Source organism: Corvus hawaiiensis, chromosome Z, assembly GCF_020740725.1.
Source record: "Corvus hawaiiensis isolate bCorHaw1 chromosome Z, bCorHaw1.pri.cur, whole genome shotgun sequence".
NCBI lineage: Eukaryota > Metazoa > Chordata > Aves > Passeriformes > Corvidae > Corvus > Corvus hawaiiensis.
This window is the reverse complement of record NC_063255.1, coordinates 38,112,132-38,132,780: the sequence shown is the minus strand read 5'-3', so window position 1 is coordinate 38,132,780 and position 20,649 is coordinate 38,112,132. Positions and strand designations below refer to the sequence as shown.

Genomic DNA, 20,649 nt, shown 5'->3' with positions numbered 1-20,649 from the left:
TTTGCGTTGCTGGAAAATTTAGATCTTCTAAGTGGCACAATGTTACCCTCTCTACCTGTTCTGGTGTCCTGCCCCAGAATGGGACCTCGAGCCATGTGATGTATTCAGCATGTTTCTTCCTCAGGCAGGAGAGATGTAGGCACTAGAAAATGAAATGTGCAGGGATGAGAAAGTGTCTGTAAGAAAGGTCAAGGTGAGGACGACCCTTGCTGGTGATTAAGTACTGAGCTGTAAAGGTCAGAGAAACAGCCTCCGTTCTCAATTCTGTCTCTTGTAATTAGGCATTTTTGCCCCATGAAAAGAAAAGGGAAAAGGAAAAAGAAAAGAAAAATAAGTAAGAGCTCCTTTGGCAAAGATGTCATATTCCACATCTACACCTGCTAGGCCAGCTTGTGTAGGGTTGTTCTGTGCATGTGAAAAATCCAGCTGTGGAGAGAACATGGATGGAGTAGCCACTTCGTCAGGCAGCCCTCATCTTGACTTAACATGACTAACCTGTTGTCAGGAAGGTTAGACACCTATGCCTAGTACTGCAACCATGAGGTTCAGGCTTTGCATGCAAATAAGTAACCATGCTGAAGCCATCGCTGTTACTTTTTTGGTGTAAAATTCCAGGCAGAATGTTTGGGTTTGCTTCGACAGTAAAATTCAGGTTTTCCTTGTCAGTCTCTGTTGTTTGTGTAAATTCGTAACTTCACAATCACACACTGATTTCACGTAGTGAAAAGCCGTGAAAGGAATGAGAGGGAGGTGTTTTTACAAACAATGTGCCTGCTGGTAGATAAAAGCCAGATACTGATAGGTGAAAGAAACAACGGGAGGAACCATAAATTCCAGGGGAATTCCACTAATTGACACAGACAGTTACTCATCCAAGGCCATGCTAAATTCCTGGACTTAGAGAAAAAGAATAGAGATACAAAGAAAAAGGATGGGAGCGGGGAGGGGGGGATGCACATTAGAAGGGGGTCTGTTTGAGGTGATTCGGGAAGTCTGTACCTCTCAAGTACCTCAGCCAATGGGGAAAGAGAGAAGGAAATGTGGCCAGGAAATCAGGATAAAAAGGAGGCTGCATCCTCCAGCAATCTGAGAGACCCCATGGGAAATTGCCCCATGACCTCTCCCTTTATTCATGAATAAAGCTACGGGACTCCTCTGTCTCCTTTTTGTACATAAACTTCTGGTGTTGTGATGTGTGTGATGTTGTGGATTTCTGACAGCTGCAAGCAAATGAAGAGATTGCAAATTACTTTCATCTGTCATGCAAGACTTTTAATCAGTTTGGGGGTTGGAATCTCTTACAGAAATTTTGTTTTGATTGACAGCTCAGAGCATCAGAAAACTAAGAATTTTTCTAAAGCTTTACATTAATTTTATAAAACAGAATTGTACAGATAAAGGTAAGATATATTTATAGCAAACACTGGTTTTGGCTGTCATTGTGGAATCTCTCTGAGCAGCTAGACTTTTTTGTTTTCTCTTTTGAGACTTCATGAAAAAAAAGCCAAATCCCACAGACCACCAAATCTCTAATCTTACTGCTGAAATATTTCTGAATTCCTCATATTCATCACTCTCCAGAAATACTGTGACCTTCAAAGTGCCTACTAAAGCTGCAAGGACATTACAGTCAATGATGGCACCCTTTTGTCTGTCATCTTTCATATACAGCATAACTTTGATTCAAACTTGTAGAATATTTAAATAAAAATATTTCAAAAATTTCTAAAAAACTTTCTGAATACAATGCATCCTGAGGAGATCTAGTGTAGATGCAGCAATTGATACCAAAAGGCTCCAAAGAGGTGTGCAAAGATTTGGTGAGTTTTTTGATATGGTGCAGTAATGTGATGGTGCTAATGTCTTTCTCCAGATTAGAACAGGACAAAATAGCTTTCCAATTCCTTCTTTGCACTGAAAACACATGTAGTTTAATCCTTCTACTAAATAAATCAACTGTTCAGAGCAAGTACAGTTATCTAAATGAACATTTTTATACAGTATTTTATTACTTTTTCATATTCATGAAAATTTCTTCATGAATTTTTGTTTATCATGGGTAGCTACATTTTACAACATAAGAACTGTGCAGAAATAATATTTTTCCTTTGTTGAGTTAAAATATTCTGCTTTTAATTTGAAGCATTTCAGAGCCTGAGAGATTTGACTCGATTACCAGGATTTTGTAAAGCTTTTTGTGAGGTGATAATTGCCTGAACTTACTGTCATTAATTCCATTGATGCACAACAGTTTGTGATCTCTTGAATGAAACTGAAGCTTCAAAGGACACTAAGCCCAGTCATGCCCTGCAAAAGTGGGTCTACATGAAAGCCAGGAGAGATGTAATGATTATGTTCAGGGCTTGGAATAACCTGAAGAGGATACACCATATTTTATTTTATGGTGGTGTGCACAGACCTATCAGCACCCCAAAATGACGAGAGAAGACAGTTATAGTGACAGGGCTGTCTTTAATCCTGCCTTTTGAAACATAGCAAGAACACTGATTTGGTTTCAAGTTCCTGTAATATGGATAAAATTAATTTCAAAACAAGGTGGTATATACAGTGAAGTTATGATAGAGGAGGTGTTAGTTTCCCAAGAACGATCAGGATAAAGACAGCCTCATCACAGAAATCAAGACTGCAATCGGCATTCTTTGGGCAATTGTGGCTGAAGGGCTAAGATTTTGTTGTTACTGTGGCTGATGAAAGAGGCACTGATATTTCACCTGCCTAGGAGCCCGTCCTCTGCGGAAAAAAGCCTGGCTGAGTCTCCCGGCATGTCACTGTTGGTCTTACTTATTGAGACATTTTTATTTTGAGACAGTGAAACTACTCGCAGCTCGGTCCAGAGCTGTGATCAGCCGACAGGGCTCCTACAGGGAGGCTGCACGGAAATCTCTCACCATGGGGGCATAGTGACCCCCGGGGAGCTCCACCCGCGGCTTTGGGCGGACGGAGCCGCTCTCCGAGCTAAGCGGCACTGCCACCGCGCGGGACCGCGGCGCTCGCTGGCCTGACCAACATCACTGCTTTTCTAAGCAGAAGGGGGCGTTTCAGGCACTTCGAGGGAACACAAGATTACTTTATGCAAGTATGCCGGCCACCCGCTGCAGAGCTACCCTTGGGAGCGCCCAGTGTAGCGAGCGCCTCTGCCACTGGTGTCACTTGTTAGAGGATGTAAGTTGTACCAAAAGACCCCAAAGACTAAAAGACCGTTGTGTGACGGCACCACATTCGAAGCGCTTGCTGCTGAAGAGTGTCCCCAGCCTGGGGCCGTGCGCCCGCCAAGCCCTGTGCCCGCCGGGCCGCGCGCCCGCTCACTGCTGCTCCCGAGGAGCGCCGGCCGAGGGCGCGGCCGCGGCTGCGGCGCCGCCGGGGGGGCGGGGCGCGCACTCATGAATAATTGAGAGATGCATCGCATTGGTCAGAGGGTGTGATTGACAGCGCCGGCGCTGCACGTTAATTGGCCGCAGCCTGGTACCCGGGGCGGGGCGGGGCAGAGCCTGGCGCCGGGATTGGCTGCTCTATTCCTCGCCGGTCGCGCGTGCCGGCGGTGGGCGGGCCCGGCCGCGCTTATAGGCGGTGGCGGCGGCGGGCGCGTGGCGTTCCATTGGCTGTCGCGGCTCGGCTCGGGGCGGGGCTGCGGAAGGTGCGGCGGCCGCGAGCGCTGGGGCGGCGGGAGGGCCGGTCACCGCCGCTGCCGCTCTCGCACGGCGTGCGCGTTGTTTCGGCCCCGTGCGGCAGCGGCAGCCTCGGCAGGGGGCGACGGCCGCCGGAACGCGGGCAGGGGTGGTCGGGGGAGGAGAGGCTGCCGCGCGGATGATGACGGGGCTGGTGGGCAGCCCGGTGGCTGCCGTCATGCAGGAGAACTTCGGCTGCTCCGTCGCCAATCGCTTCTACCAGCTCCTGGACGATGAGTCGGACCCCTTCGACATCCTGCGTGAGGCTGAGCGCCGCCGGCAGCAGCGGAAGAAGCGCGACGAGGTGGCGGCCGCCTCCAGGAGAGCCGTGCCCGGCGGCCGGGCTGGCGGTGGCAGGAGGGAGACCCAGAAGGAGCGGAGGCAGCCGGAGAGCTCCCCTGCGCCCGCGGCGCCGCCGCAGCCAGGTACACGGACAGCGCCCTGGCGGGGGCGGGCGGGACCGGCGGCCGGTTTTGGGAAGGAGGTGCCCGGCGGTGCGGTGCCCGGTGCGGGCCCTGCGGCGCGGCGTGGGTGGCCGCGGGCTCCGCGCTTCACCGGCCTCTCGGCAGCCGCGGTGTGGCGTGGGTAGCGGTGTCATGGCAGGGCTGAGAAAACCCGGTTCCAGGTGGGGTTGTTGTGGTGAACGCACCTCAAGGTCCCCTTAAGAGAAAGCAGTGATGCCTGGGCACGGTCCCGACACGATGTTGCGGAACACTACCAGCCGAGGAGGCCTTTGGATGTGTAAATGAAAACTTCAGCAATATCCCCAAGAGACAAGTGCAAGAGCATTAAGTCCTACGCTGCAGCATCTATAGCTTTTATGCACGTTTAGCAGCCCTGTTGCTGCCTTTTATTGCTTGTCACTCTGGGCCGTATCCTTCAGTGCCTGAAGTTTCCAGGCGTGATTTCTCAGTATCTGTGTTTTCTGGCCTTTCAGTGTCTTCAGGGTTCTAACGCGTCCAGGAATCTCTGCTTATTTTGCCTCAAGCTTGTATTGATGCACCAGCCTTTGAATTAAACCTTATTTCCTGGGGTAACTCTTCGGCACGGTGTTCAGGAATGGTCAGCTGCTGGGTTTTGACGTGTAGTAATTCTTGAGGAAATAGGGAGTCAGTTGGCTTTTATACCAACATGTCTGTCACAGTCCTCTTTGCAGCTGGAGGCTTTGCTGGGCTATAGCTCCTTGCATTTGGAGGACTCTTTGTGGGTCTTATTGTTACGACTTACCGGTATTGAGCTTCAGGTTACTGGATTCAGTATCTAAAGTATCTGAGAGCTGGCGGGTTGTTTCCAAGTATTGAGAATCTCTGCACAGAAGATTGTAGTTTCACCCTCTTGAGTTGTAAATTCCTGTTCTCCAATGCAGCAATGAAGCCTAACAGGTAATCTATTATTATGATGTTTTCTTCCTCTAGTAAAAGCTCTTGTTAAACTCACAGTAATTGTACTGTGTGTTTTAATGCCCTAGGAAAAGGCCTTTGAATCGGGGTTGTTGCTCTCTCAAGTTGTTGCCAGTGCTACCAATTCTATTGCTTAGGCTTACACTCTTCCCAAAAGCAGTTGATGCAGTTGTAGCAGTTTGTGGAGCAGAGAGCCTTTCAATGCTAAATATGTGCTAGATAATGAGCACCTTTGTAGAGGAAGATATCAACAAGTTGTCACTGTCTTTTTGGGCAGTTATATGAAACTAGTCGTTTTGAGGTTTCTCTGCAGTTACATGACTTTGTCAGAGATCACTTCCCCTAAGACCAATACTCAGACTATAACACCTTATTTTATTTAAAGGTACTTTACTGTGGTTATCAACAGAAGTTGAATGAGTCTGCTCAATGAACAGCAAAGTCTCAAGTTCTGATGAAAAAGTTCTTGAGCAAAAACTGGTGGTTATCAGTAAACTACCAGGAGTGTGGTAGTATGTGAAGACCATCCGTTACCTCCTGCTTGCCTATACATATCTTAATTCTGTGGCAATACAATACCCTGTAGAGTGTCTTTGACTATTCTCTGCAACCTTGGTGTTAAGAAATCTATTTTCTCATACAGAGACAACGGGCATGTGCGCCTTGTTTCAATTTCCTGCTAATTTAAAATGGAGAAAAGACTGCTGACTATAGTACCCTTAGTGAAAGGGCATTAAGATCTATTGTAAGAACAATTATTTCTCTTCTATATTTAAAAATGCACTTTCTTCTTTAAACATAGCATCTGTTCTGAATTTTGTGTGTTTGTCTTGTGCTTGTTAGGAAGGCCTGTAAAAGTACAGTGCATAAGATGCTAAACCAGTGTGGATAGTCAAGACTTGGTCTTGACTGTGTGTTCCTCCTTTGAATGTCTTAGCAAGTCTGCTCTGAACCTCTGAGTTAGGGTAGTGATGGTGTAACTGGTGTAGCTGACAAATGTTAAGCAAATGGCATGTTGAGAGAAAAATCTTGTGGTTTTTTGGAGGGGAGGGGGTCAGCTCTTTATTTGGGCCATGCAAAGTTGATTTGTTACATAGGGTTCAACCAGAAAACTTCTGGATTTTACGTAATATTCATGGGGCTATCAACTTAGCAACTGAGAATGACCAACCTCTGTGGAATGTCCTTGTACCCCCTCAGTTTGGTATAAAGCTTCTAATAATGGATGTGTTACTAGAAGAGTGCACCTCTGTTTGGGGAAATAAATAATAGTGATTAAAATTACTAAATTGTTAAACTAATTGCTAAACTTCTGGGTTTTTTTGGCCGTGATTTTGCGCATAACTACCACTAACTTCATTCCACTTATTAATAATTAAACAGTATAGACTAGCATGTAAACCCATCTGAATAGCGGAATCAGATTTTGGTGGTATTATGGTTGAAATGATGGAATTCACTGTATTATACTAGTGTTCTTGGAATCATCTCATCACAGAACAGGGTTGAAAGGCCCATGTTGGAAGGGATCTCAAAGGATGGTCTGGTCCAGCTTTTCCTAGGAAAGGCAGCCTTGAAGATCATCTGCTACCTTGTCCAGTTTCATTTTGAAAACTTTCTGTGATGGGGGCTTAACCCTGAGAAGGTTGTTTTAGTGAAAGGTAGCACCAGAAAGAAGTTCCTAACACATATGAAATCTCTTCTTGTGCAACTTGCCTGCACTTTAGCCTCTTACCTCCATGGGGCTCCTTGTCAAGAGAGCCTTCATCATTGTAGCCTTTCAGGTACCTGAGGTGCTGTGATGTGGCTTATATGAAGCCTTGTCCAGGGAGAAGAGAGATGGCTCCTTCAGTCTTTCCTCGTATGGCAGTCTCACCAGCCTTTTCATAACCTTCACAGACTTCTTTTGGATGTTCTGCAGCCTGATCATCTTCATAATCCTCCTTTGGACTCCTCCAGTCTGTTTTATCTAATTACTAGGATGTTTGCTTGTTTGGGCTACAAAAAGTCTTGTTAAGTTTAATGATTTTTGTTTTATTCTAGTATTATTTCTTGAGCATATTAAATCTGTAAAAAAGGGTCTTTAGAAAGGCTCAAAGCACATCTAGTCTTCTATCTTGCAATGTAAGAAGTTTTACAGTAGTCAGATTTTTTGTGGTATTATGTTTTAATGTTTGGAAGGTTTAGTCACAAAGTTCTGTAAGTTAGCCATTTTTTAAAGATAGTTCTTCACTGTATTTTTCAGAGCAGTTTTTACTAAATTTCTGGAGGTATTTTCAATCTGAAGCAAACCTCCTGAGAGGACTTTATCAGATAATGCAATACTTTGACCTTTAGAATCAAAACTATTTATTATGAAATTACACAACTGTAAGGAGACAACTTTTAAGCTTTGTTTTTTATGGAGAAAATTGACTCCTATTTCGCTGCCTACGAAAACTTGTACTTTTGACCTAAAATGTGTGTATTTTCTCTTCTACTGACTGTTGCTTTGTGATTTTTAGACTGTATTAGCTGAGGGTTTGGGTAAAGGCTGGTTGTAGGTATTGCAGCTCTTGTAATTGTAACACTTGATGTTAACTCGGTTCATTCTTACCACAGTGACCAAACTGCATTTGCCAGCTCTTTATTCAAAAGGCCCAGTTGGAGAGCTTGCATTCTTTACCGGTCCAGGAAAATTAAATTTGTTGATCATGCAGTAATACTCTCTGTTCTTTTGAAATCTCTAAACCTTTGTTGCTAATACTTGTAAAAGGTTTTCTTCTTTCATGTACATATCATGACTCTGGTAACATTTATATATAGTTCCTGAATACTGTGTTTTTGAGTTTGTAGCTGTGGTTTTAAGATGGCATGGAAAGTTTCTATGGAATTTTATCTTAGACTGCCTGTAATTTTCTTATTTTTAAATTGTTTATCCCAATAGTATTCTTTCAACTACAGTGTCATAAGGATTGTCTAGAGGGAAGCTGTGGTAGGCAATTCTGTAATTCAGCGAGTACTGGCACACATGAAAACAAAATGCCACAGGACAGAGTCTAACTTCGTGTGTCTCTTTGGTGTGTTGCTTGCAATAGCTGAAGCCTTTTTTTTTTAATATTCTGAGACACTCTGTTAGTCTTCTGCAAATTGTGTAATTAACCGTGCTTTAATTCACAAGATTAATTGTTTGAAGTTGGTATTAGAATCACATGGACAGACAGATTTAAAGAGGAGAAAGTAAGATTGTTTTTGGAGTCATAATTCTGCTACAGTCTGATATTTAGCAAAATAAGAGCCTGAGTGTGTGAATTGCCTTTCACTATTTCCAGTTATGAAGTTTTGTTGTTAAGGAAGATTAGTTGCCTGTGTATAAGTTGTTTAAGAAGTTTATTCACCCTAGGTGTCCCACAGCTGAGTCTCAGACATCCAGTTTCTGGGGAAAAACCATTAATAATTGTGTGGTACTGCAGTAGGGACAGCTCAAGCTAGGTGCCTCACTAGGGGAACCCAGAACAAAGATATACCTGGGATTTTATACCCTTACAACCTATGCACCTATTCTTTGCACACTTCACACACCTTGCATGCACCTCTTACTCTGATGGTGATTTTTGTTTTGGGGTCTTTTTGTTCGTTGTCACATTTTTTCTCTGTAGCTGTTTTTACCTGGATGGGTTGCAGCTTCTGAAGATAGCCATGACTTCTCAATCTTCTAGTTTGCACTGGTCTCAGAGCCTCCCTTCATTGTAGCTAAACAGTAGTACTAGACTTATTCAGCATTTCAAGGTGAAAGTTTGCAGCTTGTGGCCTAAAGCTTCAGCACTTTGTCTGCTTGTGCTAAGCAAAACTACTTAGATAAAAGAATCCAGTTAAAAGAATTCAGCTAACTAAACCCAGTCTACAACAGTCATCCCTTTGTTTTTATTAAGCTTTCCCACTATTATGTCAGAAAGAACTCATGAAGTCTTTCAAAGCATTTAACTGCTATCCATAATGTCAAATACAGTGTTATTACAAGTAACAGGCATAATATATCCTGAAGCTTTAACAGCAAAATAAGTGCACAGTAGGACAGTATATGACCATTTCCATTTAGGTTCTATTTGGACTTTTGTGAAACTACCGTAATTAATACTGCAGTAACACCATTGAACATGTGGGTTTTTTCCTCAAAGCTTTTTTTGCATTTATTTAGCACACTGGGTCAACCACTGATCTCCAAGAGGCTGGTCCTGGGTGTTACTAGTCCTGTTCATGACAACCCTAGATGTTGGTGAGGGATATTTCCCGATATTGCATTATATCTCAAAGTATACTGCTTCCTAAACTTACATGATAAACCTACCTGACTACAAGTTTGAGTAATTTTATTTTACTTTATTTTTTTGCATTTTGTTGGAGCCTTTTGTATGAGCTGGAGAGTGTACTACAGAAATTTCCCTTGAAAGCTTAACAGCTACCAACAGAATTTGGATTTAAAATCCATCAGAAATATTATTTTCTGCTGAAGCGAGGGACTCTCATTCTTTCCATAGCATACCTATTGCATGACACACTCCAAAAGCGTATTAAGAATCAGTATAAATAGTCACTTGCTGGTCCTGTCACCACCAGGCTGCTCTTACTAACTCAATTAATTCAGCCTCTTGGGCTATCACCAAGGGTGTAGAGGTTCAGTTTCAAGTCCCTCAAAGTTTCTCACCAATGCATAGCCTCTGTGTTGTTTTCCATTTATATAGTATGAAGGTCCACTGGTGAACAGTGTAAGATCTGAGGTCTCTAGAGGCTGATTTTACAGATCTGTCCATAGCTGGCTGGAGTGAAACACCTTGCAACAATCATGATGTGGCTCACAGTTGGAAGGAACAAACAGTAAAGTTGCTAAATTCCAAATGTGACATGCTTTTAAAGTAATAGTAAATAAATTAATGATCTAAAATTCAGAACTATTGGTGTTTTGAGGGGGCAATGTTTCTGTAGCATGTTGTTTAAGAATCAGTTTCACTTTGTGTTACACACACACTTATGTGACCTAGAACCAATATTCCTTTTACAGCTTAGAATATCCCTTCTTTCTCCAGACTCCAATTCCACTTCCTCTGCCTTCGTAACTTCTTGCAATGGTTTACTTTACTGCCCTAGCCCTGGTAGTTGGGGGTCATCAGTACTGTTCCTGAAAAAATCCTCACAGTTGTTTTCTTTGTTGGTTTGTTTGGTCAAGGTATTTCTACCATAGCCTTGGACCTATTTTGGGTCTACTTTGTCCTTTTGAAATATACTGGGAAGAAGGATAGTATTTCAAAGCTGGTGGGGGTTTCCTCCCTTTGGTTTTTTTTTGGTGTTTGTTTGTGGTTTTTGTTTTGTTTTATTTTTTTGTTTGTTTTTGGTTTGTTATTAGATTTCGGGGGGGTGGGGTTTTTTTGTGGTTTTTTTTCTGTTTGTTTTGTTGGGTGTTTTTTTGTTTGTTGTTTTTTTGGGGGGGAGTTGGTTGTTTGGTTTTTGTTTTGTTTATGGATTAAGCCCAAGCTATCAGTTCTACATCAATGCTGATTTTACTCCACAGCTTTGTGGCTATGGTTTTCAGTATTTCTGGTATTTTTAGTTCCTTCTGTAAGCTTTTGGTGATCACACTCCTTCCCATAATGATTAGGTCTGTCCATTCAGGGAACAAATGTAATTCCCTATCTTGGGCCTGTAAGAGGTCTCTTTGTATGCTAAGGAGTCTTCTGTCAATGTGAGCCTTCCACAAGCACTCTTATTCTCATTTGCTCTTTGCAGGCGGTTACCTCCCTCAGCTTGTGGATTGCATGCCAGCTGCCACCCTCATATCCTAATGCCCCTTACATTAGGGAGTCGGAGAAACAGCAAGGTTTCTACTTTAGCTTATACTCACTGATAGTTGCAAGCTGGGCTCCTTTTGGTGTTTGTCTAAAGCCAAGGCTTTCTACAAAAAAAATTAAAAAATTTAAAAAAGGCGAGAGCACGCTCGCTCTGTAGGGGCCAGTGAAGAGCCACAAAACACAGAGAAATACCTCTTTCCAAGTAAAAGTCTCACTTGTTTGAGGATCGATGGTATGGATAGAGAAACTTGCTGAGAGCTAGACAGCAACACTGGAAAGGCAGCTAGATTTTGCTGCATTGTTTTAAATCCATCTGTTAATACAGAGATATCCAGTGTCCGGCAAACCAAGCAATGCAGTTCTTAAAAATACAAGTTCTGCTTTTCCAGTTGCAAGTTCTGTGTACATACTTATTAAAAATACTTCTCTAGAAAGTCTTCTTATCTAAGTGCTGCAGTGTTAGCAGAACTAATACTAATAGTAAAGTAGTATTGTGGGGAAAGTGAAAATTACTTAAGTATGTTTGGTCTGTATGATTTAGATGTCTTGTAAAACTGAGCTTTTTTTCTTTAGCACTGTGTAGTTCTAGTAGTACTGGTAATTTTAGTATATAGATTCTTTCCCGCTAATAATAGCTCAGCTGCTTCTTCTGGGAAAAAAATAAGCTGGGTCTGTTGAAACACTTTAAGCATCAGATTTCTTTTCTGCTTTCTCAGTTGAGAAAGTAAAGTGATAGGCAACTTAGCCAACAGACTGGGCTGCTGCAGTAACCTGCCAGAGAAGCTGTGGTGATGTGGAAAATCGTGGGACACGCATTCAGGTGAATACAGGTTACAGATGTAATTTTAAGACACAAAAAAACCAATTTAAAGAGATATTAAACTAGGTAACTAGGAAAGAGTGATCTTCAGTTTTCAGAATTGTTTGTAAGGCCTCCAGTAGATGTAGCCCAGTTCTTTAACGTATTATGTCAGTGATGTACAAGATTGCTCATGCTTTGTCTTGATTTTGTTGCCTTGTTTTTTTGTCCCTAAAGAGTAGGTGGCCCTTAAAGTGCTGTAAATTAAACTGAGTCTGTGTTAGGACGTACACATAGCAGAGGATTAAAATTGTGTAGCTTATGCTATCACTGCTGCCAAGCTCCAGTTTGGTTTGAACTTGGGTAGATGCAGAGCTGAAAGTTGGGCTGGTTTTTGAACTGATTCACAAGCAGGTCACACAAACTCCTGCCCTGAGGGTGACTTGTCCTGCTAGAGAGATACAGATGCTGCATACTGCTTTAATCCACTACTTCTGGATTGACTGGTTTGTCAAACCAGTTAAAGATGTTTTTGTGGCACTTATTACCTGTATAAAATAGTCTTTTTAGTGTTTAAAATCCATCTGCAGTAATTAGAGCCACCTGTTAGATCAAAGCGAAATAGCCCAGCACTGAAATTGGAGTAGAACAGGCTACTTTGTCCAGTGTGCTCAGTGCTGCTGACATGTAATACACTGACATATATGGCAAGGAGGCTTGTTCTGAAGTACTTCTAAGAGGTACTGGGTAATAGAACCAGACACTATATTTTTAAAATCACTTCTTCATCTTTTTTTTGGCATTATTTTGCAAGTTCTAAGGATCTCTTTGAATCTTGTGGTGAAATTGAGGTTAATACTAAGTATGTAGGGATGGGTGTCTCTGACTACTGCATTCTTGCCAAAGGAATCTATTTGGAATAACTGATGCTTCTGATAGCCAATGAGAGGATCAAAAATTAATAAAAAACATAGTCTTCTGTTGCATTCAGTTGTGCATTCAGATCCAAACAAAATGACTAAAATAAGGGCAGAAATAGTAGTCATTTTTTTCCACAGCAAGATTCCAGTTTGGAATTAACAATTGTATAGTTGGTAGTGTAGTAGAGATGTGTGTAGAGCGGATGTTTCCCAACAGTGTGTACAATTCTGTATCTTTTATAATTTTGCTTTGTGTTAAAGCCTCCTGATTTGAAAAGCTTACTCAGAAACTGATTTCAAAAGTTGTCCTTTGTTCAGAGATTACATCATAATTTGGGTAATGCAAATATGCTCACTGCTTTAAGGATAGAGTAACTCCAAACCTTGAGAAGAGAGAATTACTGGAATGCATTGTGTCAAGTGGCTTGTAGTTTAAAGAAAAGCAAAGCTGGAGTTGTTTCTGCACAACAAATAAAACTGTCTTCTCTGTACAAATATGACTGTCCTTACTGCATAACAAAAATCTTTTTTTACCACTTATTCACCAAGTGGATAGTTCTTTGAAGTTTTCTCTTTATGAATGGTGTTTGACTTCATCCTCAGCACCTAAGCTTTGATCAGAAATCTTCTTATATGGGCATTTCAATGGGGCTATGAATTAATTTGCATTTTAATATTGTGACATAAAGTAGCCTTTTTTCTCTCTATGTGCTAGCAGCAGAGGCACAGTAGCCAGGACGGTCATTTGTCCACTAAACTGAGTTCAGTTATCTGCTCAGTGTTCCACAGGTATTTCTTGTGGAAACAGTAGCTCAGTTTTGTTTGAGACCAGTCTTTCTGTTCTTTACTTGAGTTACACTGTTGGCTGAAAAAGGTGTTGGTTTACATATAGAGGCCTAGCAGTCAGAAAGCCTTGCTTGCTTCTGGAGAACTGTGTCCCAGATAGAGCACAGAATTTGGGAAAATGGGAAAGGAAGCACATAAAGAACCTTAATCTTCTGCTAGATATATACAGGTTGAGTGGAAAACCTCAATTTATTCTATTATAATGCACAATTTCTTTCCATTCATTCTGCCCAACCCGGTCCTCCTCAACCTCAACAATGGCTGAAAGAAATTCTAAAAAGCTTAAATATAGTTTCTCTTGGAATATGTTTATGTTCTAGAATTAGTGGTGTTGAAGTCTTTCTGCTTATTGCTTGGGTCTCTGCCACCTGAACTCGGTGACCTTTAGTGTTGGCGAATGGTCCTTTCTGTCATAGAACAGCAGTGTGAGGAAGTGACCCTGCTCTGCTTGTTTGCTACTGTGGCCATGAGCTTAGAGAAGCTGGAGGCTTAGACTTCTAAATTGAGCTCGTCTGGCAGGAGGTGTGTTGTTTCACCATAAACACCTGTCTGAAAGGGTTCCTTCTCTTTCCCTCACCTTCATTGCTTTTGCAGCTTTCAGTTAGTCTTTTCCACTGGAGCTTCTCCAACTCATCCTGTATTACACTTTTAAGATCCTTGAAACCATGAGAGAAACAGTTTTTTTTCTCCTTTTCTGTGACTTGTGAGCAAAATGAGATTTTTCTTTAGATTATCTTTTCTGGAAGTCTTGGACCTATATCAAAACCCATAGCATTTTTCAGATTCGTCAATACAGAAGGGAAAATAAGTATTTGTCTTTCAACCAACAGTGTCTGGCAACATTAGCTTTAAGGGCTTTTAATATTTTAGTGGATTTGGGATTGGAGACAGTAAATCTGAACGCTGTAAGGTGTAATCAACTCACTTCAGTCAGTAGTTTGGTAACTGCGGCTGTGTTACTATTGAGCTGTCAGTAATCCGTGTGTGTTTGTGTAGGCCCGAAGCGAGCACCCAGGCGGGGAGAACAACAAGGAGTCAGTAACAGAGGCACGGAGGCGAAACAAGACAAAACTGAATGGAGACCATCTTTCAGGGAATACCGTCCCTATGGAGCACAAAGACAAGTGGAATTCACAGTGGAACGGTATGTATCATGCAGGGAGAACTAAGGCCCTCCCGCCCCACCAGAGTATCTACACGAGCGAGGGAAGGGAATGTTCACGTTAAAACAGATGTAGTAGCCAGATGTGACTTGAAGGCATGGTTGCATTTGTTAGTGTGCAGGTTTGTTACAAGACTACTTACTTCATGCCTGTCAGAGCTGTGGTTTCAGCTTCCTTGGGGGTTGAATTGGAGCATTTTTGTTGAATGTTAGAAATATAAGGCAAAATGAAAAATGGAAAGATCTGAAAATGCACCCTCTAGTCAGCAGCACATTTATAATATTCGTTTCTGAGCTCACATACCAAGCTTTGCAGAACATGTGGAAGTTCCAAGTTGTAACTTGCTGCTTGGACAGTGAACGCATATTGATTTTGCTTTCTTCATAAGTACTAGAAAATTCCACCTAAACCTTTATTGCTTCAGAGTGTGGCTGTTCTTACTTTACACCACAACAGTTGGTATTTAACAAGTTGTCTGAAATTTTTAGCAGTTGCATATAAATCTGGGTTTAGATGGTGGAGCTATTGCATGATGAAGTTGTGAAGATTTGACAGTTTTATAATCTTTTGTTTAATATCTGTAATGTTTTCAGTGTTAATAACAGCTGATATTTCTGTTCCTGTTTGCTGTAATAATTACTCCATAATTCAGTTTGTCCATTTTTAATGATGAAGCTAAAACAGCTGTAGTGTGTGCTGCATAAAGATGCACTCTAAAAATTGTGCAGTAGCTGTTATGTACTGATGTGTCCCCCAGCTGCAGAAATATAATAATATTACTGTTTTCCTTCTTGTTAACTGTTCTATAAAAACAAAAATGACTAATTATCTTCTTTTTAGACCAGTGGAAAGATTAGACTATGAAAGACCAATAAGAGGTCGTGGTGGAGGAAGAGGTGTAATGCGAGGTAGAGGAAGAGGTGGTGGATTAAACAGAAGTTTCAATGGCTTTGACCAAAGAGGAAAACGGGAACTTGAAAGACAAAGTGGGAATGATAAAATGTAAGTGTTCTGTGTGCTGTTTCTCACTTAGTATACAAGTAAATAATAGTCAGCACTGCAGTACTGTATTTTAGGTATTCTGTTCCCTTCTACTATATCCTGGTTGGCTGGCAAAAAGTCAATACCGGTTTTAGTTATAGGTCCTAAAAAAAAAAAAAGGAAAAAAACCTCTAAAACTCACAGAATTGTTTTCCTCTCTTGAGGAGTGAAAGCAGATGACAAAAAGGGTGGAGGTGGAGCTCGCAACTGCAGAACAGTTAAAGATGATATGAGGTACATCATACACTTGTGCCCGTCATAGAGCGTATGTTTCTGTGGCCTACCTTAGATCATCATTTTCATCTGTTTCATGTCCATTTTGAGATTTATAAGCATCGCTTTCTATTATTGTCATAATTAATGTAATTTTACAGTTTTTTAACTTGGCTCCTTCATGATGGTGAGATTAAATTGAAGCAAAGGCATGATGATGTTTGTTCACTTAAGACTGCCAGAATCTTTTGACTGGAGCTGAGTTGTCTTTTAATGGAAATAAGTTATTGCTTTTCTCAATAGTCAAGTAAGTGGGACTCTGGTATTGAATGAAATTGCTCCAAAATGCTGATTATAAGATTCAAACTCTGTTAATGGGCTTAAAGTCCAGTCTTTTTTTCTTGATCTTTACGGATAGTTTCTGAATTGCAAAACCGTAGTACAATTCAGTGTGGCTCTGAAGGTAATATTTAGCTGACTGTACCACTGAAGTACATTTTAAAGTGCTAGGAAAATCAGTAGCATAAAGTGATTAATGGCCACCTCAAGTTAAAAAAAAATCAGGAATTTTCCATTCAATTCTGTATATCTCTTAGTGGTACTGGTTTCTGTTCATATTTGTAAAACCTCACTGATTATGATTGCTTTTGTCCATTCTCTGCACCTAGCAATATGTTACTCTTTCCAGTAACTTTTATTCTCATATACCTCTAGAACTCTTTAATTGAAGGCTGATAATGGATGGAGAAAAGGCAGTGCTTTGAACTTACAGCAAATATCTTGGTCCACATACACATTCATTGACAAAAATGCTTTTAAAATAAAATTTTATTCTAAAATAAAATCTTAAGTTTTAAAACTTAGTGGATTCAGACAAGCATGCTAAAAGTTTGAAAAATACAGCCTTGATGTGTAAGAATTTTTGGGTCTTGATATTCCAAATTCTTCTGAAAGGTTTTAGTAACTTCTCTCCGTTCTACAGAATTTCACATTAGGAATAGATTGGTTAGGTACTCTGGCTTTTCAAAGGATTGGCTAGGTTAACATAGTTCTGAACTGATAGTACAAAACTAGGTAGCAGAAAACTATCTTCTGTAGGATATCAGGGAAGGCTGCATAAACTTGCAAGGTATTTATTGGCCTTATATATTTTCTCCCTAGTTAAGGTTTGGTGGTTTGTTTTTCAGTTCAGTAGCATCAGACCTTATATCAATGTTTGCTTGTGATGTGGTAGAAATGACATAAAATTAAAGCACTGAAGGATTCTAAAAGCATGTTTGTGCCCTAATTGTGCTAATTATGCATTGAAGCTAACAGGTGTAAATTTTAAATATGTATGCCTGCTAGTGGAATGAAGATAAGTTACTGCTGTCATTTGGCAGTGAATTAAAATCCATGTTACAGAAAATACAAACTTTAAAAGAAGCAAAAAGGCAAACCTGAACATCAGTGTTACAATGTAATGGTTAGTATTCATGATTGAACTTTCATCTGCATACATGCTTTTCACTTTTTTATTTAAAGGAAATAAAAGTTGTATTTTCCTAATATTTCTCATTTTGTTAGTTGCTTGGCTTGTCCCTTAGTACACCCTTCTGCTTATGATGAAAGAGTTTTCCTTTTTTTTTTTTTTTCCGTCCTTAACAAGGAATTCTGGAAAAAGAAGTGATGTATTGATTTGGTTTTTTTTCCGGTGTGACTCATGAAGACTGTGGTTTTGTTTTGTTTTTTTTGTCTGTGTTTTGTTTGATTACTGTTTTAGTGGGACAGAACAGACTGCACCTATGGAGGAGACCGTGGAAACTCCTGAACAGCCAGGGACATCTGAAGGAGAGCCTCTGAGCAAGTACAGTCAGACAAATATTTTCTTTCTAAATGCAAAGGAAACAATTAACTCTTACTGATGTACTTGTGTTGAGGGGCACACTTGAAGTGTAAAGTTTTGCTAGTGCATGTATTAAAAATAGAAAAGCTTTGTCTTGTATGTGCGAGTATGGAAAACATGTCCCTGATTCTGACTAAAGCTTGATTTATACAGTTGGAGATTGCATTTAATTGCACAGTGATGCTTAACTTCCTACGATTTGGTGATAATTTAAGGTGGAGCTACATATTATGTTTTACCTTTTTAACTTGTCTAATTTGTAAAAACTACCATGCTTTTTGATGTTCTCTGAGAAAAGGTTTTCAAAGGTATTGGCGATACAATCATACAAACACTTTGAAAATACACTGAGATACTGAGTTTGTATTCATCAATCACTAATATCATGGAGATATCATCTATTCATGAGAGGCTGTGGCAGAACCTGGAAGAACTTTCTGCAAATGCAGTGAGCCTTAGAAGTAGAGAAATTGAGAGAGAAATCTGTCCCTTGTCTTCTGGCTTTCATTCTAATCAGTGTCATAGCAAATAAATGAACACTGGCTTAAGAAAAATAACTCGGCAGTCTTTGTCCAAGTAAGAGACTTAAAGAATAATTAAATAGCATGTGAGATGAGTGAAAGATGGTCAGTGCAGTACGTCAACCTCTTCTGTTGCTGTGAAGCCTTTTTTACATCATGATGCGGCTCCAGATATTAGTGATATGGGTTCATTTCTTAATTTTAAAGCTAACTAGACTACAAAACCTGTTTTATATGTTCAGTTTGTTTAACCCTGTAACAGTTGATACAGCTTTGATTCTTTTAATTTTAGGTTAGCTTTTAAGATATAGCTAAAGGTGTATACACATAGAGAAATCTGTCTTTGAATGACTTATGACTGAAAAAATTATTTTAGGCTAACTTAAATCAGATGGGCAGTGTAGGTACACTGTCAAAAATGCATTGTGTTCTCTAAATATGAGAACAGTTATTCAGCTTTTTAAAAAAAATTATTTTGTCACTTGTTGGTACCTTTACTTATTTCACACTTGTACTTGTTTCTACTTCAATTCAAGCTCTTTGTTGCTATGTCCCAATATCAGTTCCTTGTAGAGCTTAAGGCATGAGAAGTATATACAGTGGAAAAGGCCTCTGGCAGAATCTGCCAGTTATCTTTAATTCTTTCATCTTCCTTTGAGAGCACTAGGTGTTCAGTCAGACTGGGAGCCTTTCTGGAGATTTTACTCCTGTTTGTGTTTTTTTAAAAAAGATTAATTTAGGAACAGTCTGCTGAAATTAAAATGATTCAAAAAAGCAAGTAACCTACAAGTACAAAAGTGTGCGCTGTGTGCTCTTTTCAGTGCAATAAACACTGTCCTGAAGGGTTACAAATCTATATACGAAACATGAGTTACATATATCTCACTGCACTTACCTTGGTGACCCCTGTGTTTTAAAATAGGAGACATTGTGTGAATCCCTAGTGCCTAGGTCATTAGGGATGGTTGTATGGCATGCACCTTAACAAGATGGAATTGTTGTTGTTGAGCGTTTAAAAGCAAAAGCTGGTAGGATATGGTGTTCGAGCTTCAGGATGTATTTAAAGGTCTTACTGCTTAGGTTGCCCCTGCTGTCCAGGTAACACAAATTAGGCTACCTTGTGCTTTTGCTACAGCCTCAATATTATAAAGGGTTGTGTGTTTGCTTGGGCTGCTGCTAGGGTCTTTCTCATTTTGACACTAAAATGCAGTGACTGCAAGGAAACCATTTTCTACTGCTTTATTGCAGTTGTGTGCTTGCATTGAGAAAGCAATTGAAGACTTGGGTTTGTTTCTTCTCATTCTCTTTCTTCTTGTGTTTCCATTTAAAATTATGAGTAAAAAAATGTAATCCTGGAAGTTGGGAATAACCTGTCTGCATGAAGATGGTATATAGCTTTCTGACATGGTACTGGCTAATTTCTATGCAACTCTGGAGAAGAGGTTCTATGGGCTTCTGTAACTTATGGGGTCTTGTCTTTAGGACTCTGTTTTGCCATTCCTGAGCTTCTATTTGCAGAGTATTGCAGGATAAGAGTTTCTTTAATACTTGTATAATATAAATCGAGTTGTTTATTCCCATATCCTCAAATTTTCTTGAGTGTATCAACAATGTTTATCTCTAGTTACATCATCCCAAACTGCATGCTACCAGCAGGGGGTTTGTTTGCTGCAGAAGCAAAACCTAACCTTAACCCTGTATAAAATACACAGGTAGTGCAGAAGTATAAACTTTCCTCACAGCTGCCTTCTGTTGAACTTTTTAAACTTTTCTTACAGTCCAAACAATGGACTTCGTTGACCAATTCAAATTGGTAGATATTTTGCTTTTATTCAGTACAGCACATGGGCTAATCAATTCCTGTTCCTAAAGATATTTGCAGAACTTGTATTTAATCTGTGGGGTTTTCTTACTTTTTTTCTCACGTAATAGTCTTCCTTTTTGGTGGAGCTGTGTATCATTTTGGTTATATAATAGGAAGCTTTAACAACTTATCTTCAAGATTTTTTTTTTTAAGCTGTTTATCTAATTTGTTTATTTGTTTTGTTGTTGTTTGGTTATTTATTGTTTTTTTGTTTGTGCCGGTTTGGACACTGTTGTTGTTTAATGGTGACATAAAGTTCATAGATCAGGCCAGAGCTTCATTAGTACTTGATTCAGTGTTTTTCTTCCATAGTAAGTTTGTATAATTGTTGTTTGGTCTTACCTTGTTTAACTTTAAATTTTTCTATATCCGATGATAATGCTCTTGTGAATAATGTTTAGTGGGAAAGCTTCATGTCATTGACTTCTTGATAAAAGCTGGCTAAGCATTTGCTTTGTGCAGTTGAATAATACAAAAACTGATCTGAGA

At 40.3% G+C, this 20,649-nt stretch overlaps 1 protein-coding gene across 2 annotated transcripts in view; it reads left to right on the top strand.

Moving 5' to 3' along the window:
* Positions 1 to 3,676: 3,676 nt before the first annotated feature.
* The window catches only part of HABP4 (hyaluronan binding protein 4), a 30,064-nt gene continuing 13,091 nt past the window's right edge, over positions 3,677 to 20,649 (top strand). The window contains exons 1-5 of one of the 2 annotated variants that reach the window (XM_048292241.1): positions 3,677 to 4,111; positions 14,470 to 14,617; positions 15,477 to 15,638; positions 15,840 to 15,911; positions 17,653 to 17,736. In XM_048292241.1, the coding sequence (XP_048148198.1) occupies positions 3,826 to 4,111; positions 14,470 to 14,617; positions 15,477 to 15,638; positions 15,840 to 15,911; positions 17,653 to 17,736 (752 nt within the window). In that variant the 5' untranslated portion in view covers positions 3,677 to 3,825. The remainder of the gene's footprint in view (positions 4,112 to 14,469; positions 14,618 to 15,476; positions 15,639 to 15,839; positions 15,912 to 17,652; positions 17,737 to 20,649) is intronic. The other variant, XM_048292242.1, reaches the window with a different exon arrangement.